The following is a 15,926-nucleotide window of genomic DNA, read 5'->3' as shown; positions in this document are numbered from 1 at the left end:
AAAATTTCAGGAAGGGGGGGAGCTTGCGCACCTTGAAAAAGGGAGCAAGTGCTGGCTGCTGACCCTTGTGCAGGACTGAAGCATCACGGATCTCCATTTCAGACAGAGCATTTCAATTCTTGTCGTGTGCCTTTGTCCATTTATATAAAGCAAAGAGCGCTGAGTGACAGCCCCAGTTAGCCTGCATGAGCAGATCCTAATAAACCCTCCCAAACCCCGACCTAAAAAAAAAAAAAAAGCCACATGCCTGTTTGCCTGCGGCTTATTATTAAGACACCTTCTCAGCTTAAACACTTAAAAGCTAACCAAATGAAATGGCAATTAAGACTAAATTACCCCTTCTATCTCTGAGATGAGTCTGTGGGGCCAGCCAGTTCTTATGAGATAGACAGGGCTGGAGAGCGGACCTCGCAAAGCCTCAGTATTGCGGGCATGTAGCCACCGCTACCCCCTCCAGGTGCTAGAACACTTGGTGCAGGAAGCAGAATTTTGAACGAAGTAAAGCTCAAATACTGTTTGAAAGTCGAGAAATCCACCGAAGAGACAGAGATAGGTGTGCACTGCCTCCTTTCTGCCCTCTCTTTGTAAAATATAACTTTCAAACATTTAAGGATTATTTTGGGGTAATAGTGTTCAAATATCTGGTGTCACTGCTAAATGGTCTACAATCCCCCCCACCCCCATCCAGCACTGTTTCAGAAAGGGAAGAAGGAAAACACAAAAGAGGAGGAAAATGGGCTGGGTTGGAGAGTGCAAGACAACGTTTTACCTAAATGTAGAATCTTGTCACACATCTTTATTCTCTTGTATTTTTCTTAAATATATTGCCAGTTACATCATTTCTTTATGATGAAAAGTTGGGGCTGTCCACCGTGGCTGTTTATTTTAAAAGCTGCTGAAAGTGTAAGCAACCGCAGGGTGTTGCCTTTCAGAAAAGGGAAAAGAACCCAAATTCGATGTAAATATGGAAAGAGCAGTATTGTTTCCACTTGGGCAAAGGCAGACACCCCAATCTGGGTGAAATTGATTTGGGTGCTTGTTGGAAAAAGCAGCTTTCAGCATCTAGGGAGTGGAACCAATAGGAATGAACACTTACTCATGTAAAAGGGAGCTTTAATTAATATATATTTCTATCTCTAATATACACATATCGGGGCTGGATCTTTATCTTCACAATAAAATGTGTGCAAATGCCCTCTGTAGAGATGAGTCCCCACCTCAGTCGATATAGAAAAGCATGATAAAGGTTGGAAAAAATGGATAAAAATGTTGAAAGAACCTCCAGTTCCTTATTAGGCGAAGATACAATATTTATTCCTTGTCTCCTGGGATAAATCTCTTCTGCCTATTGTCCTCCCAGTTCTCAGTGCTGATGCTTAATTTTCAAAACTTCTATATTACCAAGGGACCTACGACATCAGCCAAAGAAATACTCAGCAAGTACAAAATCTGTTCCAGGGAGCTGCTTTTGTGCAGAGGGAAAATTTTGTTCCTACAGGTTTTTAAGTGGGTACGAGGCAAGGAGCTATCTGATCCGGGCAAAGCCATTACAATTTAGATCTCTATCTATAGAACATTTTTTTTTCCTTAAAAAAAATTGGAAAATACAAGAAGTTTGGATTTTTTTCCCGATTCTTTTTTTGGAGGGGGAAATTGCATCGTAAGCTTTCGGAGAAACCCAACATGTCAACTACCTTTCCGGGACTAGTCCACGATGCCGAGGTATTATTACTTTTTTTTTTTTTTTTTTTTTTTTGAGCGCGCGTGTGTGTGGCGGCGGCGGCGGCGGCGGCCGCGGCGGCAGCTCTCCCTGTCTCTAATCTATATTGGACCGTTACGTTTAATTATAATCTGGCTTTCGGGGGAAGTTAGGGAAGGAAAGGGGAGAAAGTTCGTTATGACATCTGTCGCCAGGAAGGGCAACTCTCTGCCACGTTAAGAAACATTTGCCATAATGAGGGGGAAAACATAATCCTAATAATAAAGAAAGGGAGGAGGGGGGTGAGGAGAAAGAGATAGAGATGGAAAAAAGATACTCAGAAAGGCAAAGTAAAGAGATTGATGGGGGGCGGTAGGTGGACGAGGGGGGTGGGGAACAACGCACCCCTTTTGGAATGGGCTTATTCTAGGAAAGTGAAGCAGAAAGGGGGGTCGGATTCCTTGCCTCAAATGGTTCAGGAAATGAGCGAGTTGAACGATTTGCACAGACTGGATTTTGTAAATATATGGATAATGATTTTGAGCAGCTCTGGCGGAGCAGCTTGGCCTGGACAACCGCGGAATCCCGGTGTTGGGACCTGGTGGCGGTGGCGAGACGCCGGCCCGCGCTCTGTGCGTGTGGACTCTGGTTCTGCTCCCCGCCGCCCCGGAGTCGGTCGTAAACCTGGCTCCCGGCGCCCAGCTCCCCGTGCAAGTTAGGCAGGGGCTGTGTGTGTGTGTGTGTGTGTGTGTGTGTGTGTGTGTGTGTGGTGTGGTGTGTCACCCGCACCTATATAGGGTGGGGGATTTTTTTTCCGCCCTCTCGACTGTGAGGACGAGGCCGCCCACCCCCAGTTCGCCTGCTCGCAAAGGCTCTCTGGCAAAGGCGCTGAGCCGGGGCTGCAGCTCGGCCCCAGCCCTGCGTGCTCACCCTCCTTGGAGAGCCAGAGAAAGCTCCTGGCTCCGGGAGAGCGGCGCCTCGGTTGCAAAATGACAAACCTCAAGTTTTTCTGCTCTCCCTTTTCCCCCTCTTCCTTCCAGATACGTCACGACGGATCAAACAGCTACCGTTTGATGCAGCTTGGCTGTCTGGAGTCCGTAGCCAATTCCACTGTCGCCTATTCCTCCTCCTCTCCTTTAACTTACTCCACCACCGGCACCGAGTTTGCGTCCCCCTACTTCTCCACTAACCACCAGTACACCCCGCTCCACCACCAGTCCTTCCATTACGAGTTTCAGCACAGCCACCCGGCCGTCACCCCCGACGCCTACTCTCTGAACTCGCTCCACCACTCGCAACAGTACTATCAGCAGATCCACCACGGGGAGCCCACCGACTTTATTAACCTGCACAATGCGCGGGCGCTCAAGTCGTCCTGCCTGGACGAGCAGAGGCGGGAGCTGGGCTGCCTCGATGCCTACCGCCGCCACGACCTGTCCCTCATGAGCCATGGCTCTCAGTATGGAATGCACCCAGATCAAAGACTCCTGCCAGGGCCCAGCCTGGGGCTGGCCGCCGCGGGAGCAGACGACTTGCAGGTAAATAAGCATGCAGCGAATTTGTCTGCGCCCTCCCCTCTTTGCCCTCCCCCTCCCGCTCGATTAAAGCTCTGACTGTAAACCTCCTCTCCTCTCCTCTCCTCTCTCTCTGTCTCTCTCTGTCTCTGTCTCTGTCTCTCTTTCTCTCTCTCTCTCTCACACACACACACCACTTATTATGGAACGTTATCAAAACAATTAGAGGAGGCGTGTGCCATTCTGTCACTCTCATTGGATCAAGGCATTTCACCTGGTCGCCGGGGAGTCTGGCTACCTGCGGGCCCCACTTTCAGTCCGTCTGCACAGAAGTCAGTTGTGAATCCTCATTTCTGTCCCTGAAGGGATGGGGTGGAGGAGATCATGGAGGCTGGGTTGAGCCAACTGGACTCAGAGTAAGACCCGATAAGATGATGACCAATCGCACCCTCAGTCTCTGCGTTTTACTGGGTCTACCCACCCATCCCAGGTGTTTGTCCCAGACTGAGCTTGTGGAAACTTACTAAGAATTGGGGGGCTGGTTTGTTCTGTAACTTTGTTGAGCTCTAGCAAAAGTTTCCCCAAATATACTAGATTGCTGTGGATAGTAAAGAATTGCAAACGAAAGTCTCAAAAATTTACACCAATCAAAGAATCTGCACAATGCACTTCACCAGGTTGTGGAGTTGAGCCTAATTCTAAGGAGCACCCAATCCCACCACCCAGCTGGGTAATTCACAACTTTATTTTTCTCACCAGGTTATTAACTTTTACACAAGATGCAACTTCTTTAAAAGAAGGAAATGAAGAAATAAAGGAAGGGGAAAGGGGAAAGAAATAAGGGAAGAAGAAAGGAGAAAAGGAAAGGAGGGATGAGGGAGAGAGCAAAAGGAGAGAAGAAGGAAGGAAGGAAGGAAGGAAGGAAGGAAGGAAGGAAGGAAGGAAGGAAGGAAGGAAGGAATCCAGATACTATGGAGACCATCAATCAGAGGATCTCTCTCCTAGTTTCTTTCTTAATGTATTTTTGCACATTCTTTGCCGACAATAGAATTTATAATTTTGCAAACATATTGTCACAGCCACATTTCAAACAAATAAACCCACAAATATCCAAAAAAGAACTCAAAAGACATGAATTTGTAGCTTCCTTTGGCTGAAAGGACAACTGTAGCTGAGTCCCCACTTTTTCAGTCTGCACAAAGCTGGCTACCCTCTCCACAGCCTCCATAACGAAAGGGAAGATACTCCAAGAGCACAAGTTGGAGACGTAAGAGATCCCTTGTTGCGCACAGAAAATCTTTGCCCCTCATTTACCTCCGAGCAAGGGATTATTTTAAAATTAAAGTGAAAGCCCTTACAGTCCCAACAAAGAGCCGTGGGCGCAAGATCGGCACACAAGAAAAAAGATTTGGCTCCATAAACCTTGACTTTCTACATTTACATTCACAAAATAATTTTATACGCTCAGAACATTTTTACATTTTTCACAAGGATCCCCTTATGTCTCAAGGGGGAAAAAATCTGCCATTCAATGCTTAGCTCAACTAAAACCTATTTACTCCTTTTAATAGCCACGTCTGCTGCTGATTTTTTTGTATCTGTACAAATTTTTTTTCTGTGCTAGGCACAAAGCCGGGCATTTTTCAAAAGAGGGGATTAGAACATTTGCAAGCACCAGACAAAGAGCAAATCCCGTGAAAAAGAACACCGTAGTTTATCCAATTTTCGACTTAGTGCCATTCAACTGGTCATTTATGCAATGTCATCCGACCAAACAACATGTTTTACTTATGAGGGGGAAAAGTTTGTTAAGTGTAGAGACCAAGATTCATTTCTTCTAAGAAAATAAACATCTTAACAGTGCGCCAGAGAATGGGAGGGAGAGTGGCTCGCTCCCTTGGAGAACTTCGAGACCCTTTACCTTCTACATTTCAGGTATTTTGAGACCTTTTTTTTTCAGTCTATGTCTTTTTTATATTTATAGTATTTTTTTTAGTTTATTGCTCATACTGAAGGAATATTCATACTGAGAGAAACACTCCAAGATCCTAGAAGAAATTGAGGAACATGATATGTGATATATTTATGTATCTATGTCTAGAGACATATCTATATATGTACATATCATTGTGTGTATATATATATATACACTATATATATATATATATATATATATATATATATATATATAAAGCCAAGTTGTAAATCTGGCAAGTTATTTTCTTGCACTCCTCCTGGACTTAGTTGGCAGAATGAAAAAGAAAGAGAAAAAAGTAATAGCTACTTTTAAAAAGAGAAATAGGGAGGGGATGTGTGGGAGAAACCCGTCTCTCTCCTTTTATTTCTTCCTTTTTAAAACATTCATCAGCATATGCCTCATTTCAAATGCAACAAATGTAAATATACTTTTCCCTGCACAGAATTTTAAGTGAAAGTCCAATGGTTTGCAGGGCGGTCTAAGTCTGCCTAACAGATGCAAACAGTCTTGTGGCTTCAGTTCCATCTTTGAGTCCCCTAAAAAGATTTGCTATGGCCAACAAAGGAAACTGTCACACCTTTTCCCATCACCGCTTTAATTTATGCTCAGTCTCCAAGTTTTTTTTTTTTCATATTGATTTGATAATCACTTTAAGGCAGAACATTTAAAATAAGAAAGAGCTCGTGAGTAGGTTGAAAAGGGGGGTCTTACAGGCCTGCCTCAATATGGTGAAAATGGGGAAGCGAGAGGGAGCCAGGGCTGTAAAGGTTGTTTTGTAAAGTGGGTTTTTATTATGCACCGACTCTCTCCGCATTTACTTAACTCTTCACGGGCTGTTGGGTAGGTTAACACCCTTCAAGGCCTCTTTCATGTCCAATACCTCGTTTGTTTGTAAAGGAAAATGAGCCTTTAACACATTTCAACTCAGGGGGAGAAAAAGACAGAGAGAGAAATTTTTATTTTTCTTAATCAAAAATCAGCAAACCCTTTCCTTCTTCCCAGCCCAAATGATCCCTCAATCCATTAGGAGCATGAAGATCTACAGTGAGTGAACCTGAAGGTGTTTCCTCTCTAAGGCATATTTTGGGTAGGATACTCCTACTTCCGTGGTAAAGCAGAACCAACATCAGATATCTTGAAGGCTGCACTTGTAATGGCTCCTCTGAGCTCCCAGAAACCCACAGTGCCAGACTTGACACTTTTAGTGTAATTTACTCCACGCAGAAAGTGCCGTGGAGACTGTCTGTATATATGCTATGTGCCTTGATGGGGACTCAAAGGGCTTCTCATTCCCTTATGCCAAGATGAAAGGCACTCAGGTGCTTTGAAGTGTAATATTGTGTGGTGCTGCAAAATGCATACCTTAAGATTTATACAACTTTTAGATTGTGGTTTTTCTGGCACTTTTTTTCCTTAAAATCATGTGTGCTGCCAAACTTGCTCCAGCTCAATGGTTGCTTTTAAATGTCTACTACGGGGATATGGGGTTCAGGAGTGGGGCAGATTGAAAGACTTAACTCATGTGGTCATACCTATTAGAATCTATTTGAGTGATTTTATTTATTTTTTCTTTTATTAAGGGCTCCGTGGAAGCCCAGTGTGGGCTTGTTCTCAATGGTCAAGGTGGAGTGATAAGAAGAGGTAAGTGACATGTTAAAACAAAACATTCTTCTCTCATCTGATACTTTGTTTTGAAGATCTGGTGGTGTTTTAAGTATCAGATTCCTTGTCTGATGATTAAGAAAACAATTACTCTTGGTTGATTACTTTTGTCTTACACAGGCATACTCCTTTCCTTCATTGAGGCTTGAACCCAGCCTGTGCCCCAAAGAACTATGATAGAAGAGATTTGCTGTTCTTCATGGAATAGTGACCGAATAAAAGTTGGGGGGGGGGGAGGAGAAAAAGAAAAAAGAAAAGAAAGGGAAAAAATCCCTGTCACACCTCCTTTCCCCATCACCACATCCTCAAGCAGAATTTCTGGTCCCTTTTAGCCCTGAATGTGCCAGCCACAGCCTGGGTGATTGAGGTGATGGTGTTAGCTTGAGGCTTTGAAGGATTCTATGAAAGACTAGATTCGTTGAGGCTTCAGGGAAGGCTAATGAAACACCAATATTGTAGCTGCCCTTATTTTTCTAAGTGTCCAGAACATTTCTTTCTTTAAGGGAGGTGGGAGGAGGAGGTGGTGTTAACTGTACCGGATAAAGCTTTCTTGTTCCCATCTGTTGAGGAAAACATCTGAATCCAGAGTTACCCACGGAATTGGAAGGTGGGGGGAAGGCAAGAGTCGAGAGCTGTTGATTTTGGCTCAGACACTGAAGGGGGCTGCATCTCAGATGTTCCATTTTGACAAAAGGTTTTGAACTATGACATTTTAAGGGCCTCAAGGCGGTGCAGATTTTGCTAGCTTCCCCAGTTAACTGTACCCAGAGCCTCTGAAGCTTATTTTCCTAGCAAAGCTGAGTAACCCGAGGAGCACACAGGCAAGGGGACCAGCTGTTATCCCAACTTCATACGAATTAATAAGATGTAGCCTATTCACCAGGACTAATTCCAGCTTGAGGGCCGCAGTTGTCTTCAGTAACTGAACGACTAAAGACTGAGTCACTTCTGATGGAACCAGATAAATGTCCTTCAGTCCCTGTCCATCCTTTTCAAAGCTTATTGAGATTCCAGTGCTTTTCCAAAGAAAGCAATGGATTCTTTCATGTTTAAACTTCAGGTTTTACAACCCAGTGTTCAATGTGAAATTCCATTTAAATTGAGGAGTAAAGAAAACAAAGATTGCCTCTCTTTTGGAACTTGACGATTGTCATAGTGGATACTTGGAACTTCCACTAAATGTAAAATAGCTATTCGGCTCCATGGAGATTTGAAACTATTTTTTCAAAAAAAAAAAAACCATCAGTGTTGCTCCATAAGGATTTTTTTAAATGAGTAATATTAGGCTTGTCAGCCAAGCTAATATTCAGCCATGTTGAAGTGACATGAAATAGGCCCAAGACTAGTGAAAATTGAAATAAAATACACATACTGTTGAAGGGAGGGGTTAAAATGCATGGTGAAAGAAGGGTCAGGTGTGATCCGGGTCTGTTGGGGCGGTCACGCTAAAGGTGAGGCTGAGTACTCAGGGCGCACGGAGATTTCGGTGGTGCTGAAGGACAGCGCCACTAATTAGCGCCCAGAGCCGGCTCCTCCCAGAGCGCGACTGGCGCTACTGCGGTCGACGCGTTCAGTTCCGCACTTGCTCCAAGATCACCTTCTCAAATGCTTGGAAATTGCATCAGATCTTACAGTAGCTGGCAGAGGGTGGGAATTATTTGAGACCGAGGGCGGGAGCTGGCAGGGAGGTGGCTGTGTAATCAGTTGACGTTTTTGGAGAGAGATTTAGGGGACACCCGCTCAGCATTCCCCCAAGAAAGGCCTACGCTCTTGGGTAACTACAAAATGGGAACTGCGGTCCTGTCCTATTAGAGCCACAGAAATGGTCTTCCTTAGGTGATGTTTTATTGTTCTTGTAGAATTTGGTGTCACTTCGTTTCACCTGAAAATCAGCGTGGAGCCTGTGATTTTTAAACCAAATATTGATCTTTTAGGAGAACAGCATAGCTCCAAAGAGAAAGGGGTGGTAACTTGGGGCTTCTATCTGTATTGTTTGACTAAATCCCAGTCCTCCCCTTCCCCCCCACCCCGCCACCCCCTGCGAAGGAATTCAGAATTTAGCTGCTGAGTGTATTCCATTTCCACATGTCTTAGAGAAAGGCCAATTAACTTGGTTGAGCCCCGGAGACCAAGTGTATGTCTGTTACTCTGAAATAATCAATGTTCATGACAATTTACAAATGGATAGCAAGGAAGTCTTGCTTAAAAGGTTTTGTACATCCTGCTAGAGTCTGCCCAGCCCCTCATCTCAGGACTGCCAGCCCCTCATCTCAGGACTCCCCGTTTTTGAAGAAAAGCTAATGAAGCCCCTTCTCTCTCTTGTCATGGTAATGCACTGGATTCTTAATATAAATAGCTCATGTCACCTTTGTTCATCAAAAACCAGGAGGGCACTAAGTCAAGCACTCTGCCATATCGCCATATTGTGCAATGGTTTTGTTTAGATAGGAATGTCTGTTTCTCTTCTAATCCATGTTTACAGGCGACTCTCCACGGGAAACATGATTTCTTGAAAAGCACAACTTTTTTGCCATTTTTCCTCCCGTGCTAAGTAAGTTCTCCAATAAACTTACGTTTCTAATGATTTCCAGAATTTACTGTGGGAGGAACAAAACAGATTTCACTTCCAAAGACTCCTGAGTGCTCTTCTAGAAGAAAGATCCCTACGTGCCCCATATGAGTTCACCAGGGAGAGGCTGTCCTGGTTTGCAGGGTGTGTGTGTGTGTGTGTGTGTGTGTGTGTTTGGGGGTGGTGGTGTTGGGGAAGGCGTTCAGTTCTTTAAATTTGGCCATCTCTATTTGCAAAGAACAAAATACCATTTCTCTGACTCACTTCGGTAAGTGGCAGTTACATTGTTTTTGCTTATAATGAAGGCCCTGTAGCCAAAGAAAGCGCGGAAGAGGGGCAGCGGCAAGGTAATTACCGCCCAGATAAAATATTTGCCCCCGCCTCGGAGGTGCAGCTCCTGCGCGCTCACTCTGCGCGCTCACTCTCGCTTAATGGTGTGCACGATTTTGCCCGCAGCTCCGCCACTCCAACCATCAGAACCAATAATCTTTACTTTACCCTGTGCTCGCGTATCGATAGCTTCTCTCGCCTCCGGCTTCGGCTTTGATATGTTAATATTTCTGAGTAGCAAATTCTGCAGAGATCATATTAATGTTGTACATACAGAGTGGAGCTTTGCCTTCGTTGAATATTCAGATACTGGCTTTCAAAAGGCGCCTCTTGAAGAAATGAGGCTTCTATTTACAGGAGTCGTCTGTGTTTTTAATCATTAAAAAAAGAAAGGAAACCCCACTCTTCTTTTCCCCATGAATCTTCTGAGGCTCCCTCATGGCCCCCTCCCCTTTGTCAGGCGCTGGTCCCTTTCATTTCTCTCTCTGAGAATTTAATAGTAGGAGAACAATGTTGATGACGATGATGATGATGCTAATAATGAATGGATCCAGATTGGAATGGCAGGGGTAGGGGTTCAATTGGGTAGGGGGCTGTGGTCTTCAGACGAGGATGGAGATGAGATAAGAAGACCCAGCTTTTCCATATTTGGGTGGGAAGTGACATTTTGGCCCTGGTCTTTTTCGAGAAATCGGAATGGCAAACTCAAAAAAAAAAAAAAAAAAGGAAGAAAGAAAAAAATGAAAAAAGTGAAGAGGGGAAGTGCCCTTGTTTCGCTTTGTGATCACTCTGCCTTGCAGCCCCAGGCTAATTTCAGACGCTTAAATACCGCCATAGCCTCTGGGCCACGCGGAGAGGGAACGGACCCGGCCACGGGCAGGCAGGAGCACTTTCCGGATTGCCCGTGGCTACACAAAATACAAACTACTTTGAATCAAAACATTTTTGGGGAATTAATATGATCTGAACTCTGCACGTTTTAAGAGAGCTGGAGTTTGTCAGATCGCTTAGAGGTGACTGGCACGCCAAGGAGGAGGAATTTACGGGGCGGTACAAACATTGTCAGATCTGATTTAATTTTTTTAAAATGCTTCTGTGAAACGGAGTTTAGCATCAATCGCCCAGTCTGCCAATAACTGGGTGGATGGACCTGGCCGCTCTTCCCTTCTACAGCCCCCACAGCTGGCTGCCCACGGGCTGCTTGGGCAGGAGGATGAGCTGCTTCTGCTTTTTCAGTTTTGCGAGGACCCTGAGCTTTGGAACTCGAGTTAGAAAGAGGCTCTGGCCCTTTCAGCGGCTTCCAGAAGGAGTAACATTGGAGTGGGGTGGGAAGGCTTCTTCCTCTACTTTTGTCAGGGCCCCCAGAATCTCTCTTTACTAGAATCGCCAAAACTCATCTCTATAGCTCATGCATTTTGAAAATACAGCCAGAAACACACCTCTCCCGCCTCTTTAGTCCCCAAATACACATGCTGCAGGTTTGGAATTCTATCTCCTTTATATGAAGACTAAAATTCATATACCAAAGTATCTATAGGCATGGTTTCTTAAAAATCTTTTTTTTTTTTTTTTTTTTTTTTGCGGGGGAGGGGAGCTCCTTTTCCGTAGCCTACTGCCTTCTCTCTAATTTCTTTATCGCTGTTAAAATAACCAAAAACTAAAGCACTCCCTGCATTGAGAAATGGGGATTAATTCACACACACACACACACACACATGCACACATGCACACACACACACAATTACACACCCACCGCCACATTAAAGCAGTGTCTCTCCGTGCAGACCTCCCTTTCTTTTGTTCTGCTTGGAATCTGCACACGGAGGAGCGTGTTCAAACCTGGTAATCCACTTATACCTGTAAGGGTATATCCTCCCCTCAAACAGCGCAGTTAGCGGCTGATGCATCCTTTGAGGCCTATTTGATTGCAATTAAACCACTATCCCTTTGCTGTTTGATTACAATTAATACCTGCTTGGGGGGGGGCGGAGGAGCAAAGAGGGGATTACCCGAGGGGTTTGGGATGGAGAAGGGCGAGGGGCTAGAGAGCAAGCAGCCGAGAACGATCCTATCCCACCCAGCTTCCACGCGCACCTCACAGAAATGCACCCGCCAGAACAAACAGGGACAGGAAACTCCTATAATCGCTTACACATTTTTAATGTGTCAGAAAAAACGAGCGATCACTGGAGATGAAGAAGGGGAGAAAAAAATCCCTGCCGTTTGTATTTCTTTCATTTGAATTGTAAACATCTGTTTGGCTGTAAGGCGAACAGAACATTTATTTTGCTCTCAAGATTTGGTCTAATTATGTCAACACCGAATCGGCGGGGAGTGGGGCGGCGCTGCGGCTTCGGAGAGGCTGCGCGCAACGGCCCCGCGCCCGGAAGCCAGCCAGGAAGTATTGATCGCACCTGGAGAGCGCGCAGGGCCTGTAGCCATCACCCGCCCACTTCTTAGAGAGGACGGCACCCAGAGGGGGCGCGTGGCTTAGAGGCAGCTTTGGGGGCGCCAGGAGAGCCACAGCCCCTTGGAGACGGTCGCGGCTGTTTCCTCTGCCCTAATTGCCTGTATAAGAAGAGGAAAAGCGCACTCATGCGTCGGCGCTTGTCTTTCTATCCCGTAGCCTCGCAAAAGGTGGGTGGGGATATTGTGGCGCTCCACAGCTCGCACCCCTGGGCGGTGGTAGTTGCCCAACACAGTGGTGGAGTTGGGCGGGCTTTACTCAGGTTGCTGAGCACGTGTGAGTCCATTTCCCGTTGCACTTCCAACGAGCTGGGGAAATAAGTTGAGCAGGCGTGAGCATCCCCATTTTTCAGATGGACAGACCAAGGCCCAGAGTTACTCATCAAAGGTCCTATGGGTCGCTAGTTGGCCAGCCTCTTACTTGCAGCCCAGTACTTCTTCCGCTCCCCCACGCTGTGCCTGCCAACACAGGGCCAGATGTCTCCAGCCACACCAGGAAGGACACAGCTCGACCCGTTTTTCTTTGGCTTCATGGGATCTAACAAGGTCTGGCAGCTGAAGGATTTGCATCTGTGTATTTCATGCCTAGTTTTGTTCCCTGCACAGTTTCTTTGGCTGACTTTTCCCTGTAGCTATGGCAAAGTTATCCCTTTTATGATAGTCATGTTCTAGACAAGTGACCTTAAGTAAATAGACCCCGATTTCTTATGCTGTTTCTAGAGCTACAGATCTGAGTTTGAGCATCACTGGAAATGGGAAGCCCCATCTCCAAATTTCAATTTTGAAAATAGTGCCCTCCATAGAAGTATTACTTCAGTGCACTATGAATGGAAAAGAGATGTACTCTAGAGAAGTTCTGCATGAGTAGCCTGGTTTTGGCACCAGAGGCACCTTTAACTGGAGTGCTGGATCTAGAATGAATGTTACATAATTTCAGTAAGAGCCCACATGCAACACAGGCACCATGAAGAACTTCAGCTGGTAACACTGGGGATGAATACTGTAAATGCCTTGGCATGGTTGACTCTCATGGCTTTCCTTTGAAGTCTCATCATTGCTATCTGTAGTCTGGATCCCCTTAAAGAAGTCCCACCTCCTTGGGCCTTCATTGTAAATGCAAAAATCTGGTTATGTTGACCTATTACTCTTTTTTTTCCTCCCCCCAAAATAAACCGCTGGGAAGAAAGAGATCAGGTTCCCCATGCTGCTGTAAACTCTACAAGTTGCCAAATCTTTAGCCAGGACGAGAGAGTTCCCCAAGGCTGCAGCAATGCCAACTATCAAAGCAACAGAAATTCCCTTTAAAGATGCTGTGACATAAAAAATAAAAGACTCTAGAGTTGATGGCTAATCCTGAATACAAAATAAATCCTCCAGGCAGTTTGTGTGTGCATAAAGCATACTCTTAATATGCAGCCTGTGTAACTTACCTAATAAATGCTTATTTGAGCATAAGCCAGAAGCCTCACCTGGATGCAGGAGAGAAAGACCCAGAGCCCAGGGAGATAGCACTTGGCTGGGTAGCAGATCCAGTGACTTCCCTGGGAGCAGCTGGCTTTCACCACATGGGGTTCACTTTGCCAAAAGGGGGCAATTTTCCAATTGGAGAAAGACTGATTTAACTCCTTTCTTTTTAACAAAAATCTTTTATAATCTTCTGTGTCTCCCTAAATTAGGTTTCTGACCCACTGTAGATTAGTAAATATAGGAAAGGTCTAAAGCTGTGTCCTTTTTCCCTTGGCTTGCTGGGAAGGTAACACATGCACAAACATTCTTCTCTCATAATTTATTTGAGACCCATTGGGTGAGATTCCTTGTGTCCTCAGTTGCATGTTGGCTATTGTACAAGAGAAGAGGATTTATGTGAGAATGTAAATTTGCTTATGATTCCATGACCATGGGTGGAGGCCCATTTTCAGAACAGGGCTCTGTGAATTTTGAAGATAGATATTATGATTCTTTAACATTTTTGCTTCAGATGACCCCACAATGACCTAAGTCCTAAAGTTATCAGGGTCCTGATTCTGACAAAATGATGCTAAAAGCCAGGTTCATTGATATCCTGTTCATCTCAGTTTTTGAGAAGTCACTTAAGAGCTTATTTGTAAAATGCATTTTGCATCTATAGGTATAAAGGGAGAACATTAATGAATGGATAATGATAGTTCCAGGCCCCCAAATCTGGGAAAACTATGATGATGATGATGATGATGATTAGTTTTAAAATTCTCTATGATGATGCAAAGTGGGGAAGTGCAGGTGAATTTGTATTTGGGGCTCTGAGGCAGACATTTGCATGATTTTCCACTATGTTGACCACAAGTTTAATGCCAGGAAAAGGATTTCGGTTTGACAGTTGAGATTGTGACCCCTCAGATTTCAGACTGAGGGCCAGTTTCCAGACATTAACATTGAGAACTTAGCCAAGTGTACAGGACTCATCTTCTAGTCTAAAGAGGGCTGGCTACTCTAATGATATCAACATCCTCTCTTCTGTTTTGGGGGGTCATTCAGGGTGATCACCAGCCTCAGAATGCTTAAGGAGAAAGACATTGGTCCCAGTACTTTCGGGGGAAACTTGGATGACTCCAAGACAGCCTGGAAGAATCCCAGGTGGTACAGGAGTAGAAACACTTTAAGAGTAGGGTAAAGTTAACCTGTTCTCTCAATCCAGGACCTCTTCGCCTTTTTAAACATCCTCCCAGGTTCCTTAGCCACTGTGCTCAGAGAACACACCCAAATCTGAATGCCAGAGACGTCAGCAACACAACATTCTCCCTGAGCACTTAGTAAAGGAGGGGAGGATCTATGTGGAAGGCAAGTGGTGAGTCCTAGACCAGGGCTTCTCAAACTTTACTATTCATGAACCACCTGGGGATCTTGTTAAAATGCAGATTCTGATTCAGAAGGTCTGAAGTTGAGCCTGAGATCCCACATTTCTAACAAGCTCTCAGGAGATGCCAGTGTTGCCAGTTGAGGACAACCCTTTGAGTAAAAAGATTTTGGACAACACTCTCCTGCTTGTTTTTCTTCTTCCACCTACTTTTCTCTCTTTTCTCTCATAGAAGACCTTTTATGGAGAGGAGTCTTAAGATCTCCCATAGTTGAAGAAATTAGATGTATGCTCAGGAAAGCAAGCCTTGAATTTGAACCTGCCAGTGAACCCCATAAGCTCTGTCCTCAGTTTGCTCAATGCATGAGGAGGCAGCCTTGAATGCCAGGGCTGTGTAGCCACCATGTTAGCAGTACGGACATTGGCTCAGGATTTTTGCAGTATGGGAGGATTGGGCAGCAGGAAACTCTCCTCAATGATTATCATCTTGGGTCCTCAGGTCTACTTCAGGTGCCTGAGTTTAGGGAATGTACTCTTGTTGTCCTGGAGAAGAGCAAAGCTCAAGGGGCTTTCTGGAGCTTGGAGACCAAAGGCTTCTGCTTCAGGAGCCCCAGCATGGCAAAATTGCTTTGGTGATTTTGCTATTAGCAGTTATTTTTGCTTTGTTCCCTAATAGTAATAATGATAACAACAACCCAAACAATAATATTATTGGCCACTAACACAATGTGACTCTTACTATGTTCTAGTCTTGTGCTATATTTGACTGTGTGTGCCAATCCTGAGGGCTGACATGTGGTAGAGAGATGTGACCTATCATCCACCCACATGGGTTGAAAGTTTATGACAATGGGTAGATTATTTTTGGTAGTACC

At 44.9% G+C, this 15,926-nt stretch overlaps 1 protein-coding gene across 1 annotated transcript in view; it reads left to right on the top strand.

Moving 5' to 3' along the window:
• Nucleotides 1-1,683: 1,683 nt before the first annotated feature.
• Nucleotides 1,684-15,926, top strand: part of TFAP2D (transcription factor AP-2 delta) — a 62,177-nt gene continuing 47,934 nt past the window's right edge. The window contains exons 1-3 of the mRNA XM_032410153.1: nucleotides 1,684-1,722; nucleotides 2,740-3,237; nucleotides 6,772-6,832. Coding sequence (XP_032266044.1) covers nucleotides 1,684-1,722; nucleotides 2,740-3,237; nucleotides 6,772-6,832 — 598 coding nt within the window. The remainder of the gene's footprint in view (nucleotides 1,723-2,739; nucleotides 3,238-6,771; nucleotides 6,833-15,926) is intronic.

The sequence above is a fragment of the Phoca vitulina genome, unplaced genomic scaffold (assembly GCF_004348235.1).
Source record: "Phoca vitulina isolate PV1807 unplaced genomic scaffold, GSC_HSeal_1.0 scaffold11, whole genome shotgun sequence".
Taxonomy (NCBI): Eukaryota; Metazoa; Chordata; class Mammalia; order Carnivora; family Phocidae; genus Phoca; species Phoca vitulina.
The sequence above is the reverse complement of the archived record's forward strand: the minus strand, read 5'-3'. Positions and strand labels throughout refer to the sequence as shown.